The sequence below is a fragment of the Mus caroli genome, chromosome 10, assembly GCF_900094665.2.
Source record: "Mus caroli chromosome 10, CAROLI_EIJ_v1.1, whole genome shotgun sequence".
Lineage (NCBI taxonomy): Eukaryota > Metazoa > Chordata > Mammalia > Rodentia > Muridae > Mus > Mus caroli.
In genome coordinates this window covers 36,983,788-36,996,046 of record NC_034579.1, presented here as the reverse complement: position 1 = coordinate 36,996,046, position 12,259 = coordinate 36,983,788, and the positions used below count along the sequence as shown (strand labels likewise).

At 41.8% G+C, this 12,259-nt stretch overlaps 1 protein-coding gene across 1 annotated transcript; it reads right to left on the bottom strand.

The window, feature by feature from the left end:
* Positions 1-290: 290 nt before the first annotated feature.
* Positions 291-11,871, bottom strand: Cd164 (CD164 molecule). The gene is made up of 6 exons (XM_021174692.2): positions 11,598-11,871; positions 9,255-9,344; positions 8,010-8,081; positions 7,113-7,151; positions 5,062-5,118; positions 291-3,533 (listed from the first exon to the last, which is right to left on the bottom strand). Exons 1-6 carry the CDS (start codon positions 11,761-11,763, stop codon positions 3,364-3,366), a joined length of 594 nt encoding a protein of 197 aa, XP_021030351.1. The 5' UTR covers positions 11,764-11,871; the 3' UTR covers positions 291-3,363.
* Positions 11,872-12,259: the final 388 nt, after the last annotated feature.

Below are 12,259 nucleotides of genomic sequence, written 5' to 3'. Positions count from 1 at the left end.
AAATCTTCCGAATATGAAAGTCAGAGATACAACACCTTAGTAGATCTATAAACAAACACAAACACAGACAAAACAAAAAAACCCAAAAAACAAGGAAAACTACAACACAGCCCACAATAGTCAACTTGATTAAGATCAGTAACAGAAGAAAACGTGTACAGAACCAGAGATGCTAACAGACTTGTTATAGAACACAATTGAAACAATGGGCCAGTTTATAGATACGTATGACAAACAAACAAACAAACAAACAAACAAACAAAAAACCTTGGATTCCACATTCAAAATTCTTTTAAAAAAAAGTGATTTACTCCCAGTGATGTATCATGAATACAATGGTTTTTGCACTGAAAACAAAATACAATTGAAGTCAGGAGGCAAGATATACAAGAGCTGGATTTACCAACAGACACACTAACAAAAAACCAAACACTAGTGAATTAGAAAGTGCCAATACATACCCTTTGAAAAACAAGTACCCAAGGGCTATCTACAGCAAGTACACAGAATGGGGAGAACACACAAAACCTATCTCACCCTCTACTATTTACTCAATAACCTTGTCAATGTTTTAGGAAGCCTGCTATAGTTTTATGTAATTGCCAAATGATAAGGCTAACAGGGAACAAGAGGCCTCAATTCTAAGGCACAGCAGTGAGTCTAACCTTTCATCCAGACTTGCAGAGGAGCAGTGAACAAGTTATCAAGTATAGATGATGTTCCTGCACATTGTCCAGCAGAAGCAGACTTCCCAGCAGCACATGACACGCTAATCGGAAGCAAAGTTTTACTCCATATGGACTCTGAACTAAAGGGTAGGATGTAGCTGGCAAGATGGCTCAGTGGAAAAGGGTACTTGTCCAACAACCTGTGTTCAATCCTTGGGACCCACAAAGTTGAAAGAACCACAGGCTCCACAAAAGTAGTCTTGTGACACACTCTCACTCACTCTCTCTCTTGGTTAATATGAGCTAGACGCGTGCCCCTTCCATCAGCCCAACCATCATCGTTCCCATGGTTCTGTTCTCCACTAATTCACAGCCATTAGTTCCCATCTATATCCCAGTCTACAGGAATAAAAGAAACAATGGACAACCCAGCCTCAAATGGACAGGTAAGGCAAACACAATGTTAGTTTCATAATCAAAATATGACACTTTTGATCAAGAGACTAATAAACATTTATTTTAAATCAGTTTGGTACACATACATATTAGTTTTGTAGTTTAAGGAACTCAAATAGAAACTTCTAAGTCCAGCAGTGTCTGCTTGTGCAGCAAGTATGGCAAAGGTAAAATAAGGTATTTGATAGAACTAGATCCTCGGGACAAATCAGATGAAAACTCTGAAAAGGCTTTTATATACCTTCTGGATTAAAAAACCCAAAATCATTAATGGCTCAAAATACCTTGCTAAAGAAAGATGGTGAAGAGTCAGGGCAGCTGTGAATTCTGTGGCAAGAGCTTTTGTAGAGACTTGCAAAGTGTCACTAACTTCCTACACAATGTTAGAGCAGTGCTCAAAATTTCAGGAGCTTCAAATTAAGTTACATTCTTAGAAAACTTGCTACATATGCTGACATTTATATGGGGCAAGGAGTCACATGGAGGTAAATGACAAACCAATTTTGCCACCTTTGTAAGGAATGGAAATTCTGTGTACTTTTAAAAGAACTTTAGCACTCATTTAAAACTAACAGCTACAGCACTGAAATAGATTTTTGTGAGGAACCTAGAAATTACAATGGAAACATAACTGTGAGGTAAACCTATCTTTCCCCAAAAACCTTTGAAGTCAGAGTTTAAACAAGTAAGGCACTTGAAAACATTAGATATATGTACAAATGTGCAAGTGAAACAAACTAGCTGTACCAGCAAATGACAGAGAGAAACTTCATTAGTTTCACTTTATGAACCAACCCACATCAAGCTGCTGCTTCGTATATAAACCCTGGGAATCAAGCGCTGAACTCTGTAACCAAATGAAAGCCCCAAAACTTGAATGACACAGGAAACCAAAAGCCTATTTCCAATTACAGCCTCTAGACGAGTGCAGTGCGTCAGAGGCAAGGGAGAAGTAACTCCAAAACTGAAAACTTAGTGCTTTTCAGAAGCAACTGAAGTAAAAGTCTGCATGATTATGATAGCACACGGGAGCTGAAACCAAGGAGGAAGAAAAGAAGTAAAGGCCCAAGAAAGAGAAAAGCCTATTCAGCCAGGGTATCATCATTGGAAATCTAGAGCAACCTCTTTCAAACCCTCAGATTTTTTAAGTTACACAGGTCACATCTATTAGAAAACAAAGTGATTGTCTCATTTAAAGAACTAGAAAATGATTCTATCTACAACTACTTCCTTCTTGCCTCATGTAAAAGCCACTTTTCAAGAAAACCTGGTAGGAATCCTTAAGGTATAATATTTGGATACTTTGTGTACAGAGAGAAAGATAAATCAATTTTATGTCTAGTTAACAGCCCTAAGAAAAATGTTAGATGGTTTGATATAAGGAAGCCTTTCAGCTCTAATTATTCTTTAGCTTCTATTTCTCAGCTCTAGAAAAAACAATGCTTTTAATGAAATATTAACAGTATGTTATCTATAAGCAGGTTTCTGCTGCTCACACCAACAGTTACATTCTCAGACCAAGCTTTGCCTCCCACAGTGTGAACACATTTTTCACGACGTCTCAGTCTGTCTTAAGGCACTGTTCTGATTTCTTAATACGGTACACTTTATGAGTATGAACAAGACCTGTTGCAGATTAATGTCTGTGTATCCTTTCTTTAATCTAAATCTGGAATGCCCTGTGTGGCATCTTATTTCTAATATATAAAATACAACCTGTCAAGCATAAAACTTTACTCTAGGGATAGTTTAGTGCTAAACAAATTTAATCTATGTTTGAAGTGATGGCCCTCAACCTGCCTGACGGGTGGTCATTTGGCACTCTTCTCAATTCTGGCCACCAAGTTACACCTGGAATTAGGATGAGAATAACAGCCTTTAGGATTCTAGGGGACCACATTTCAACTGCAGTCAGAAGCTGCCTGCACAGCACAGCACTTTCCATCACTTACAGAAGTTACATTTGGCATGTCAGAGGAAAGAACAGCCCCACAGCAGCAGCCATGGTAAACAAAGACGACAGCCACACGGATTCATGCAGAATATTTTAAATATTCCTGATGAACAAAATGGTTTAACTGACTTTTCTTCGAGGATGATGCTCCAAAATATCCTGTATGCATCCTTTGGAAAGGTAAAGATCCTGGAACAGCGTCTTCCATGTGGGACTTCTTCAATATTTTGGTTTCAGTGAGTTACACAAGTTAACTGCCAGTCCACATTAATTTAATGGGTCTGTTTACAGAGTATGGTAATTTCGTTCTTTAGATTTGCAGAATTTATAGAGAAAGAAAATTACAGCCTGCACACCCAAGACAAGGACGATTCCTCCAATGAAGCTGGCTGCATCAAAGGTAGACTTTCGCTCGGGCTGGGAGGTTGGAGTCAGAGTGGTATTTGCTGTGCCTGCTGTGATGATAAACAAAGAATCCTCAGTAAGTATCATGGGATTTATAATTCCCAGACCCCCCCAGGTCTTCCTGAGTCATGTCTTCATAACTAGAATTTGTCTCCACTTAAGGCAGAATGCCATCCATCCTTCTGTCCAGGACATGATGTGGGTAACACTGCTACAAAATTTCAAACAGGTAAGAGCTTTTATGGCATATAAACTGTCCCCTTGAAAACTTATCAAACACTTCTAAAACATGCAATAATTTTGTTAATCTACTTTGGTTAATTGTTAAAAAATAAATGCTTGTTAAAACTTTTTGGTTTTACTAGCTAGACAAGGTATTTAAAAATCGAGTTGCTGTTTTTCAAGTTAATAACAAAAATAATAATCTATAATTTCAAAAAAAATAACATAGTTGTAAATATATTCAATAGCATTCTGCTAGTTTATTTTGCATCATGAGAAAGCATTATATAGCCATAAGGAAAACATTTTTGAAAACTAGAGTTCCTACAAACAACTCATAAGGAGCTAAAAGTAATGTCAGTTTAATTGTTTTATCAATCAGAAGACAGTGGAAACTAACGTTATTAAGGGAGTAATATGTTTCAATAGGAAACAAAAAGGCTATGACTGTGTTCACCATTTAAATAAAGTACACTTCACTGTTAAACTAGATCCGAATCATCATCAACTGCAGGCTGTGAAGGTTTTGGTAAGCTGGCCAACTTTAACATTAGCCAGGAGTGGAGCTTAACCAGCACAGAAGTTCTAGGCACTAAGAACTTCAAACAAGGACAATATTTGGACTGGCCAGATGGCTTGGTCTGTAAGAGCACATATTGTTCTTGCAGAAGACCCAAGCTCAACTCCCAGCACCCACATCAGGCTGCTTATAACTGCTTGTAATTCCAGCTCTAGGGACTGTCCCTAACCTCAGACACATGCACATACACACATGGACATGTAAATAAATAATACAAATAGTTTTAAAAATTCACTGCAAGTATTTTGTATCCTCTGTGTGTGTGTGTGTGTGTGTGTGTGAGTGTGAGAGAGAGAGAGAGAGAGTGAGAAAGTGAGTGAGTGTGAAAACAGCGGCTTCTATGAAACTGTGAAGCAGCACAAGCAGGAAGCCACAACTTAGGGTAGAAGAGTCCTTGGATCCAAGCAAGTCTAAGAAAATGAACAACTTAAGAAAAATAGAATGCAAATCTTGGCTTTTCAGATTTGTCTAATTAAAAACAATAGTTTTCCTTTCACCAAATCTATTAATGGTACCAACTCCTTCTGAATAACTGGTAGTCACAAGTCAGATTTAGCATCTGAGTATAGAAGGGTTTTAGAGAAAACACCCTTAGTCTAAAGGGCCAGGCCATAACAAACAGAAAAGGACTCCCATCGACCATCTGGAGCCAAACACTGCCTTGGTGTTCTATGTTAGAAGCTGCTTCAGTCCAGAACATCCAAGAGTAGAACTGGACCCTGGCGGCAGCTCAAGGAACACACTGCATCCCTGGTAGTTTATATAGCCCAAATTACCTGATGTGACAACTGAGGGAGTAGGTGTAGGAGAGGAAGGCCGAGTTGTGGGCTTAGCTGGAATGAAAACAAAATGTATTTAAGAACTTTAAATTTCTGCCTGGTCTACAAAGTGAGTTCCAGGACAACCAGGACTATACAGAGAAACCCTGTCTCAAAAAACAAAACAAAACAAAACAAAAAGAACCTTAAATTTCTAACCTCACAATTATCCTACATGTAGTTTTTAATTTTTAGAGAGCAGAAGCCAAATTTAGTTAATGATCCAATATAAGTCCTTACATATATTCTGACACATTCAGCCAGCATAAACTTGCTTTTCTATATATACATGTAAGATACAGACAAAGTCTGCAAGAAGACAAAGAGGAACAAGCCTATTTAGAGAGAGAATTACAGGTTTCATTCTTCTATGACAAATTATGTCAGTGTACACAACTGAAATAGACAAGTGAGTGTACTGTAGGCAGGTACCATGCTTTGCTAAGGGACAGAGTAGGATGCTACACTTTGGAATGCAAAGTCAGTCAAGGACAAGGAAAGAAGCAGGCACAGTTGGGTTCCAACAAAACCTTACTAATTGATTAGCAGTAGCACCCAAGGCTAGCCCAATTTGGATGATACATTCTCCCACTCTGTATGAGGCAAAAGTACCAACTAAACACACGAAATGACCTCTGGAAGTAAGCACTTGATTACGAGCATCAACTACTAAATGTAGACTCAAAAATCCTTATACCAGTTCTAGAAAAAAATTAAGTTTATACAAATTAATATTTGCCAGGTGTAGTGGTGTATGCCTTTAATCTCAGCACACAAGTTCCAGACCATCCAGGGCTATACAGTGAGACACTGTTTCAAAAAGCATAGAAAACTTTTAAAATTACAGTTTATTGTGTCTGTGAATCTTCGGATGGGTGAACAGATGGCAGGGGTACAAGTGTGTAAGTCAACTAGCAGCTGGTTTGTTCCTTCTGTCATGTGGGTCTCAGAGATTAAACTCAGGTCATCAGACTTGGTGGCAAATGCTTTTATCTTCCAAGCCATCTTACCAGCCCCCGAGTTCTAATATAAAACAAAGTTCTGTTCTTCAACAGTAATTATAAACCAACATTAGGCTTTAGGACAAATGTTACTAGAGTATGCAGAACTCCCCAAAAGGCATTGCTGGCACTCCAAAGTTAACAGGACCCTAGTAGGCTAATTCTCATTGGACTGTGGTAAAACTTTTAATGAGAAAGATGTGATAGCCCAGTCATTAAAAGCACTTGCTGTGTAAACCTGCTGACAGGGTTCAATCTCTATACCTATGCAAAGGAAGGGGAAAACTGGCTCCAAAGCTATTCTCTCACAGCCTATCTCAGCTCTCTTCTCCCTAGGACAGAGCCCCTTGATGATCCCCCTAATTATCCAATACTAACTGGCCAGTCCTGAAATCACATACATACAAGAAACACTAAATGGACAAGGCAAGTTGTGTACACACACACACACACCCTGAACCCCAAGGACCACCTGCCTCCTAAAGGAAGTAATGACACAATTGCTACATTAGAAGGTATGATCATTTTAACACTTTTATTTCCTTTTGTAGTTTAATTTTAAAAATTAAATGTTATTAACTTCTTTTCAATCTTAAGATATTAGTTTTATGTGATGTTATGGGGGAAAATCCTATAGATTTGATATTTGGTTTTCACTATCCATTCCTAACTCTTATCCATTTTTATACAAAGTACACATGCTCAGTTATATATGTAAAAAGACTCAAGATAAGTCATTTCTAAAAACATTCTGGCATCCTGTTTAGTAATGGGAACTGGGTTATAAAGCAGCCACATAAGGCAGTTCAAGGGCTAAACGTACGAAGTAAACCTGTTCAGAGTCACTAAAACCAAAATATTTCCAAGAGTTATTATATGCACCATCACAAAGGATACACATTTACACTGCTATTGTGGCCCACGAATAAATAACATCTCTTAGCTAGTAGGCTATCAACAGGTCTTTAAGAATCCACAAAGAACAAGGAAGAGATCATCTAGCATTACCTGTAGAATTGGTTGGCACTGGAGTGGGAGGAGGACCTCCTGAAAAAGAAAGACACAGTGAGGTGTGTGAAGTAAGCTGTAACAACAGTTCCCACTCTCAGACTACAACTTGTTTTACAACATAGCCATCACTCTCGGATGAGCCAGCTACCCATACCCAGCATCCGTTTCCTTCCTTAGAAACGAAATCATCACTTTTTGTGGCATCTCACTTCCCCACAAGACATTTCTAGGCATTCTCACAGCTAATTAGCCACACACAGCTTCTAACAAAGATCTACAAGATGGATACAGGCCTTATGTTTTCTTTCCCTTCTTTTGGGCAGGGGGGAAAAACATCAATGTAATGATTGGAACATGAATACCCACTTTAGACAGGGAAGGTTTAAGCCATTTTTGAGAAATGACAGCAAGACTGAGTCCCTTGTTTGATTTCCCCATAACTTATAGCAACATCAGAAGAAACAACTCATGTGGTCATGGCTACTCCTAATCCCGTCCTCGGGAAGTAGAGGCAGGAGGCTCTGGAGTTCACAGTGACACAGATGATTCAAGGCAAGAATGAACAACACGAGGGTGGACATGAAGGGACAAGGACCAGTTGTTTCAATTAGGATTTTTCAGGGTAAAGAGTAAAAGCCAGAGTTCCTCAAATACAAAAGACAGAAGTTTACTTAGCTGTAACACTTAAAAGGGAGGAACCCAACATTAGTCAATTCAACAAAACAAAGCAGGAAATGAAAAGACTTACAGCTGCATCATGAAACCAGGAATTAAACTACCATCCTTTTTATCACCAGGAACAGGCCACTGGTGTCTACATGTTAACAGCGAGGGCAGTAAAGACTGTACCCACCCATGCAGCCACGTTCCCAAGCAGCTCAAGCGAAAACTTACCAGAACAGGAGTCAGTGCGGTTCACCTGGGAACAATTACTTAACGGTTCATTTGCACAATAGGTCTTATTTGCTATGAAAAAGAGAGACAGAGAGCAATTATTCACTTACACTACACCTGTGGCTTTGCTTCTACGATCCAACACACGATAAAACAAAACAAAACAAAAACAAACAAACAAACAAACAAAACAAGCCCAATTCGGCTGGTATACTTCTGCGACCACGACCCTAGCACTCTGGAAGGGATTCACCAGGATCTCAAGGTCTCAAGCTGAAACCGCTTTAGTGCATAGTAGGACTTTTGTTTTTTTTTTTAAAGACTAAAAAATAATAAAAAACTGTTATTCATTTCCCAAAGTCTTAGAGACAAATTGAAAAGTCACTTGAATATACTGAAGACTAACCAGCTAAAATCTACAAGGGGGATGTGGTCCAACTGTTTCAACAGAGGTAGTAGGGAGAGGGTCCGCAGAAGCAGTCCCTGAAGTTCCTACGTATTGCACATGAGCAGGAGAGAGCACACCCTGAAGCCCACTGCATAGCTTAACACACTTGTACCATGAAAAAGCTAACTCCCAACCAATAGTCTAATGAGTGTTCTGAACTCTATGTGCTACTTCCAATATTCACAGAGTAAACGAACTTAACACGGGACTCTTGTTTTTATTGAAACAAACAAACAAACCCAAAACTATGATTTCTATGCCTCCAGGGAAGCCAGAGCCAATCCTAACAAATCTCTAATAGACTGCTTTTCAGATAGAGAAAGCGGCAAGTACCTTACCTTAAGGGAAACAGTAATCTATGTTATATTAAATTCTAAGAGAAATCTTGTATTTCAACAGACTTCTATCTAGCTCACAGCCTTCAAATATTGCTAAGCTACTGAACTTGACTCACAAAGCACAGAAAGCACCTCTCCCTTCTGATTGCCCCTTCACAGCTAAGCAGTCAACAGCTCTCCACAAGGTCTACAATTTATCTCCCAAAACAAATGACTCCGTTTCCAAAGGAACTGTACTCCTCCTGAGGATCTGAAATCTCTCTTCCTTTAAACGCTACTGAATCTCAACAGTCGGGTTTATGAAGTCAAAGCGGGAGGGGAGAGATTTCCAAGGAAAAGGTTAAGAAACTATGGAAGTCCTGAATTCAGAAAATAAATACTTCACACGACCTTAAATATTCTACAGAACATTCAAATATTCAAGAATATAAAATAGAGCTTGTGACCAAAGTTCCTTACCTTCTTGGCAATGTAACCAAAAGCAGGTAATATTATTAGTAACGGTGGCATTAACACAGGAAACACAGCTGTTGAAGCTCGCACAGGTTTCTGGGGGGAAATTATGAAATCAATGAATTGACATTTCATTAGTTTGCTCTACATCTATTTTCAACAGTAAGCATTAGATATAGTTTTAAAAATTAATAATTCCTCAAAATAGTCAAACTTAATAAACTGGTATAAGACATTTCAAGCATGGTCCAGCAAATTAATATTGACGACCTGAGTTCAATCCCCCAGACGCACAAGGTGGAAGGAGAAAACCAATGTTGTCTTCTGACCTCCATTTGCATGCTGGGGCAGAAGTGTGTTCACATACATGTACATACACACGAATATTAAACAATTATTTAATCCTGGGGTAGTGTAATCCCAGCACTTCAGAGGGAGTAGCAGAAGATCTCTGAGATCCAGACAGAGTGGGTTCCACAGCTAGTGGGCATATACAGTACTAGGAAGCGACTGTCAGCCAATCCTTTACAAGACTGAAGATACATTCATGGACTCTCAAGATAAAACAGTAAACACTAGAACATCAACACAGAGAAGCCACTGCCTCCAAACACCAGAGAAAGAAGTTCTAATAAATCGAGTAAGCTTGAAAAAATTCAACTCTAACAGAAACAAGCCAATCTCAAGAGATTTTGTCTTCATCGGTGATTCGACTTCCACAGTCTTCTCTACAACCTGGAAATGCTCCTAAAGGGGCCACTGTCATACATGTGCCCGACAGCAATCCAAACCTGTGGGTCCTGACCCCTCTGGGGGTGTGGGTGAGTGGAACCGCCCTTTCACAGGGGCCTGCTAAGACCATCTGCCTATCATATTTACATTAGGATTCAAAACAAGCAACACAATTAGTTACAAAGTGGCAACAAAACAACTGTATGGTTGGGGCTTCCACAACACGAGGAACTGTATTAAGAGATGGCAACATTAGGAAAGTTGAGAAACACTAAACCAAACAATCCAGAAATTAGAATTTAGCAGGCCAGAATGGAGCTAAGTTCCTTTCTTTTCTAGAAACTAGTCGCCTGCACCATTCTCCTTTGCTGAAGCCCTGGATCCCAACGCGGATTTACTGCAAGCAGGACACGAAGAACCATTCATAAAGCACTCGTTCTTAAGACACGCTGTTTACAACAGTGTAGCCTGATAATGGATGCAGCCTTCGGAATGCTGCAGCTAACCCCGTAATTGCCAGAAAACACAAGTTATCTCCTCTGTGGGCATTTCAATTATACAAGGCAATTAACTTGGTATTTCCAGGTCTCTCTTAAAACAATATGAAGAACCCACACATTACAAGCCTGGGAGGAAATTGTCAAGTAGGTAGGAGTCAAACAATATTTTACTTTATCATTTTAACCGTGATAGAGATTCCCAGAACTGTTCTGTAATTTACTTTGTTCATTTAAAAATATTTGTTACCCTAGCATCCTTCTAACAAAAAAAAATCGGGTACTACTTAGTTTTATTCATATTAAAAAAACAAAACAAAACCCTAGAGAAGGCACTAGGACAAGTCAATCTTTAGGTTGAGAAGCGCAGTTACTAGATTAAGAGCAATAACCAACTTAAAGCACGTCGTGTTTTCACCTCATTACTTCAAATTTATCTTCTGTCTCATTTGCGTTGTCACAGCCTATGCCAATTTGTACAAGCCTTAACGAACCCTAGAGTTGAACAAAAGGCGTGTTCCTTGATCGGACTTCAGAAAAACGGACAGACTGAATTTCAACCTAACTCCACAGCCTTAAAACACAGGCCCCCGGAAGATCACATCTTGCTCTTTTCTATGTCCCTAGGTTTCACTTCTCATCATCCGCCACAAGCCTCGTTCTTCCCTTACCACTCAAATCTCAGATACAGCCAACACCGCTCAGCTAAGTCAACGTGAAGTTACAGGAGGCTCGCTGGTGGGAGGGGGCAAAGGGACACCCAATTCATCTCTAAATGTCCCCCACCTATCCCGAGCTCCTTCATTAGAAACTTCCGGAGAAGCCTCGAGGGGGAGGACAAGAGTCTGTCCCACGAGCCCAAAGTTTGCGCACCCCGCCGACCGCGTCGCCTCGCCCAATTACTCCTAACTGCCACCGCGGAAGCAAGCCACGTCGCCGTCCCGAGCTGCGGCGCGGAGTTAGTTACCAGGCGCTTGGGGGATGGCGCCTCTGAGGGCAACGCTCGCGGCCTAGCTCGCCTGTCGCCTTCGCCCCCCACCCCGTCGGGCCGCCGTCCTCCGGCCGGGCGGCCATGTTGCGCGAGTCCCCACCGGCTCGGCGCGTGCGGCGGGGCGCCCACCTGGCAGCACGGTGGGCATGAGCGTCGTCGGGACCACTTTGCTGGTCGTGGTCGGCGCCTCGGTCACGTTGGGAGCCAGGGTGGTGATGTTGTGCTGCGCGGCCGAGACGCAGAGCACGGCGAGGCAGGTGGCGGCCCAGAGCAGTCGGCGGGAGGAGCCCGACATCGTGTCCTCAGCCCAGGCGTCCAGGAGAAAAGCTGCGGCAAAGCAGGCTCCGTCTAGCACTGCGTCCCTGCGGCGCCGCCCCCGAGAAGCCCGCCCCGCGGGAGCGCGCGCCGGTCACGTGAGCAGCCCGGCGGGGCGGGGCGGGGCGGGCGAGACCACTAGGAAGCCGGCCGGAGGGGGAGAAGCGGCCGCGGAGACCTCTAGGGCAGCAGTCCGTGCGTCGCAAGCCGTCCGTGCGTTGCAAGCCGTCCTTCTTGTCCTGGGAGGACCACGCGCGACACAATGGAGCTTTCCTCACATCTGCACCACGGAAGATCTCACCCCCCCGCCCTGGCAAGGATGGAACTGCCCACGTGACGTAGCGAGAGGCGTCCACCTGCACCGCCTGGGAGGCGGGCCGCGAGGTGTCACGTGACCCCCGGTAGCGCGCTGCGGGGTGCGTTTTAGCCCGGAGGCTCTGAGACCGCTGAGCTTTGAGTTGTGCTGGCCGCGCTCG

Coding starts and splice junctions, on each gene's coding strand:
- Cd164 (XM_021174692.2), bottom strand. CDS start 11,763: ATGTCGGGCTCCTCCCGCCGACTGCTCTGGGCCGCCACCTGCCTCGCC. Junction 9,345..11,597: donor CATGCCCACCGTGCTGCCAG/GTGGGCGCCCCG, acceptor ATTTCCCCCCAG/AAACCTGTGCGAGCTTCAAC. Junction 8,082..9,254: donor TTGGTTACATTGCCAAGAAG/GTAAGGAACTTT, acceptor TCTTTTTCATAG/CAAATAAGACCTATTGTGCA.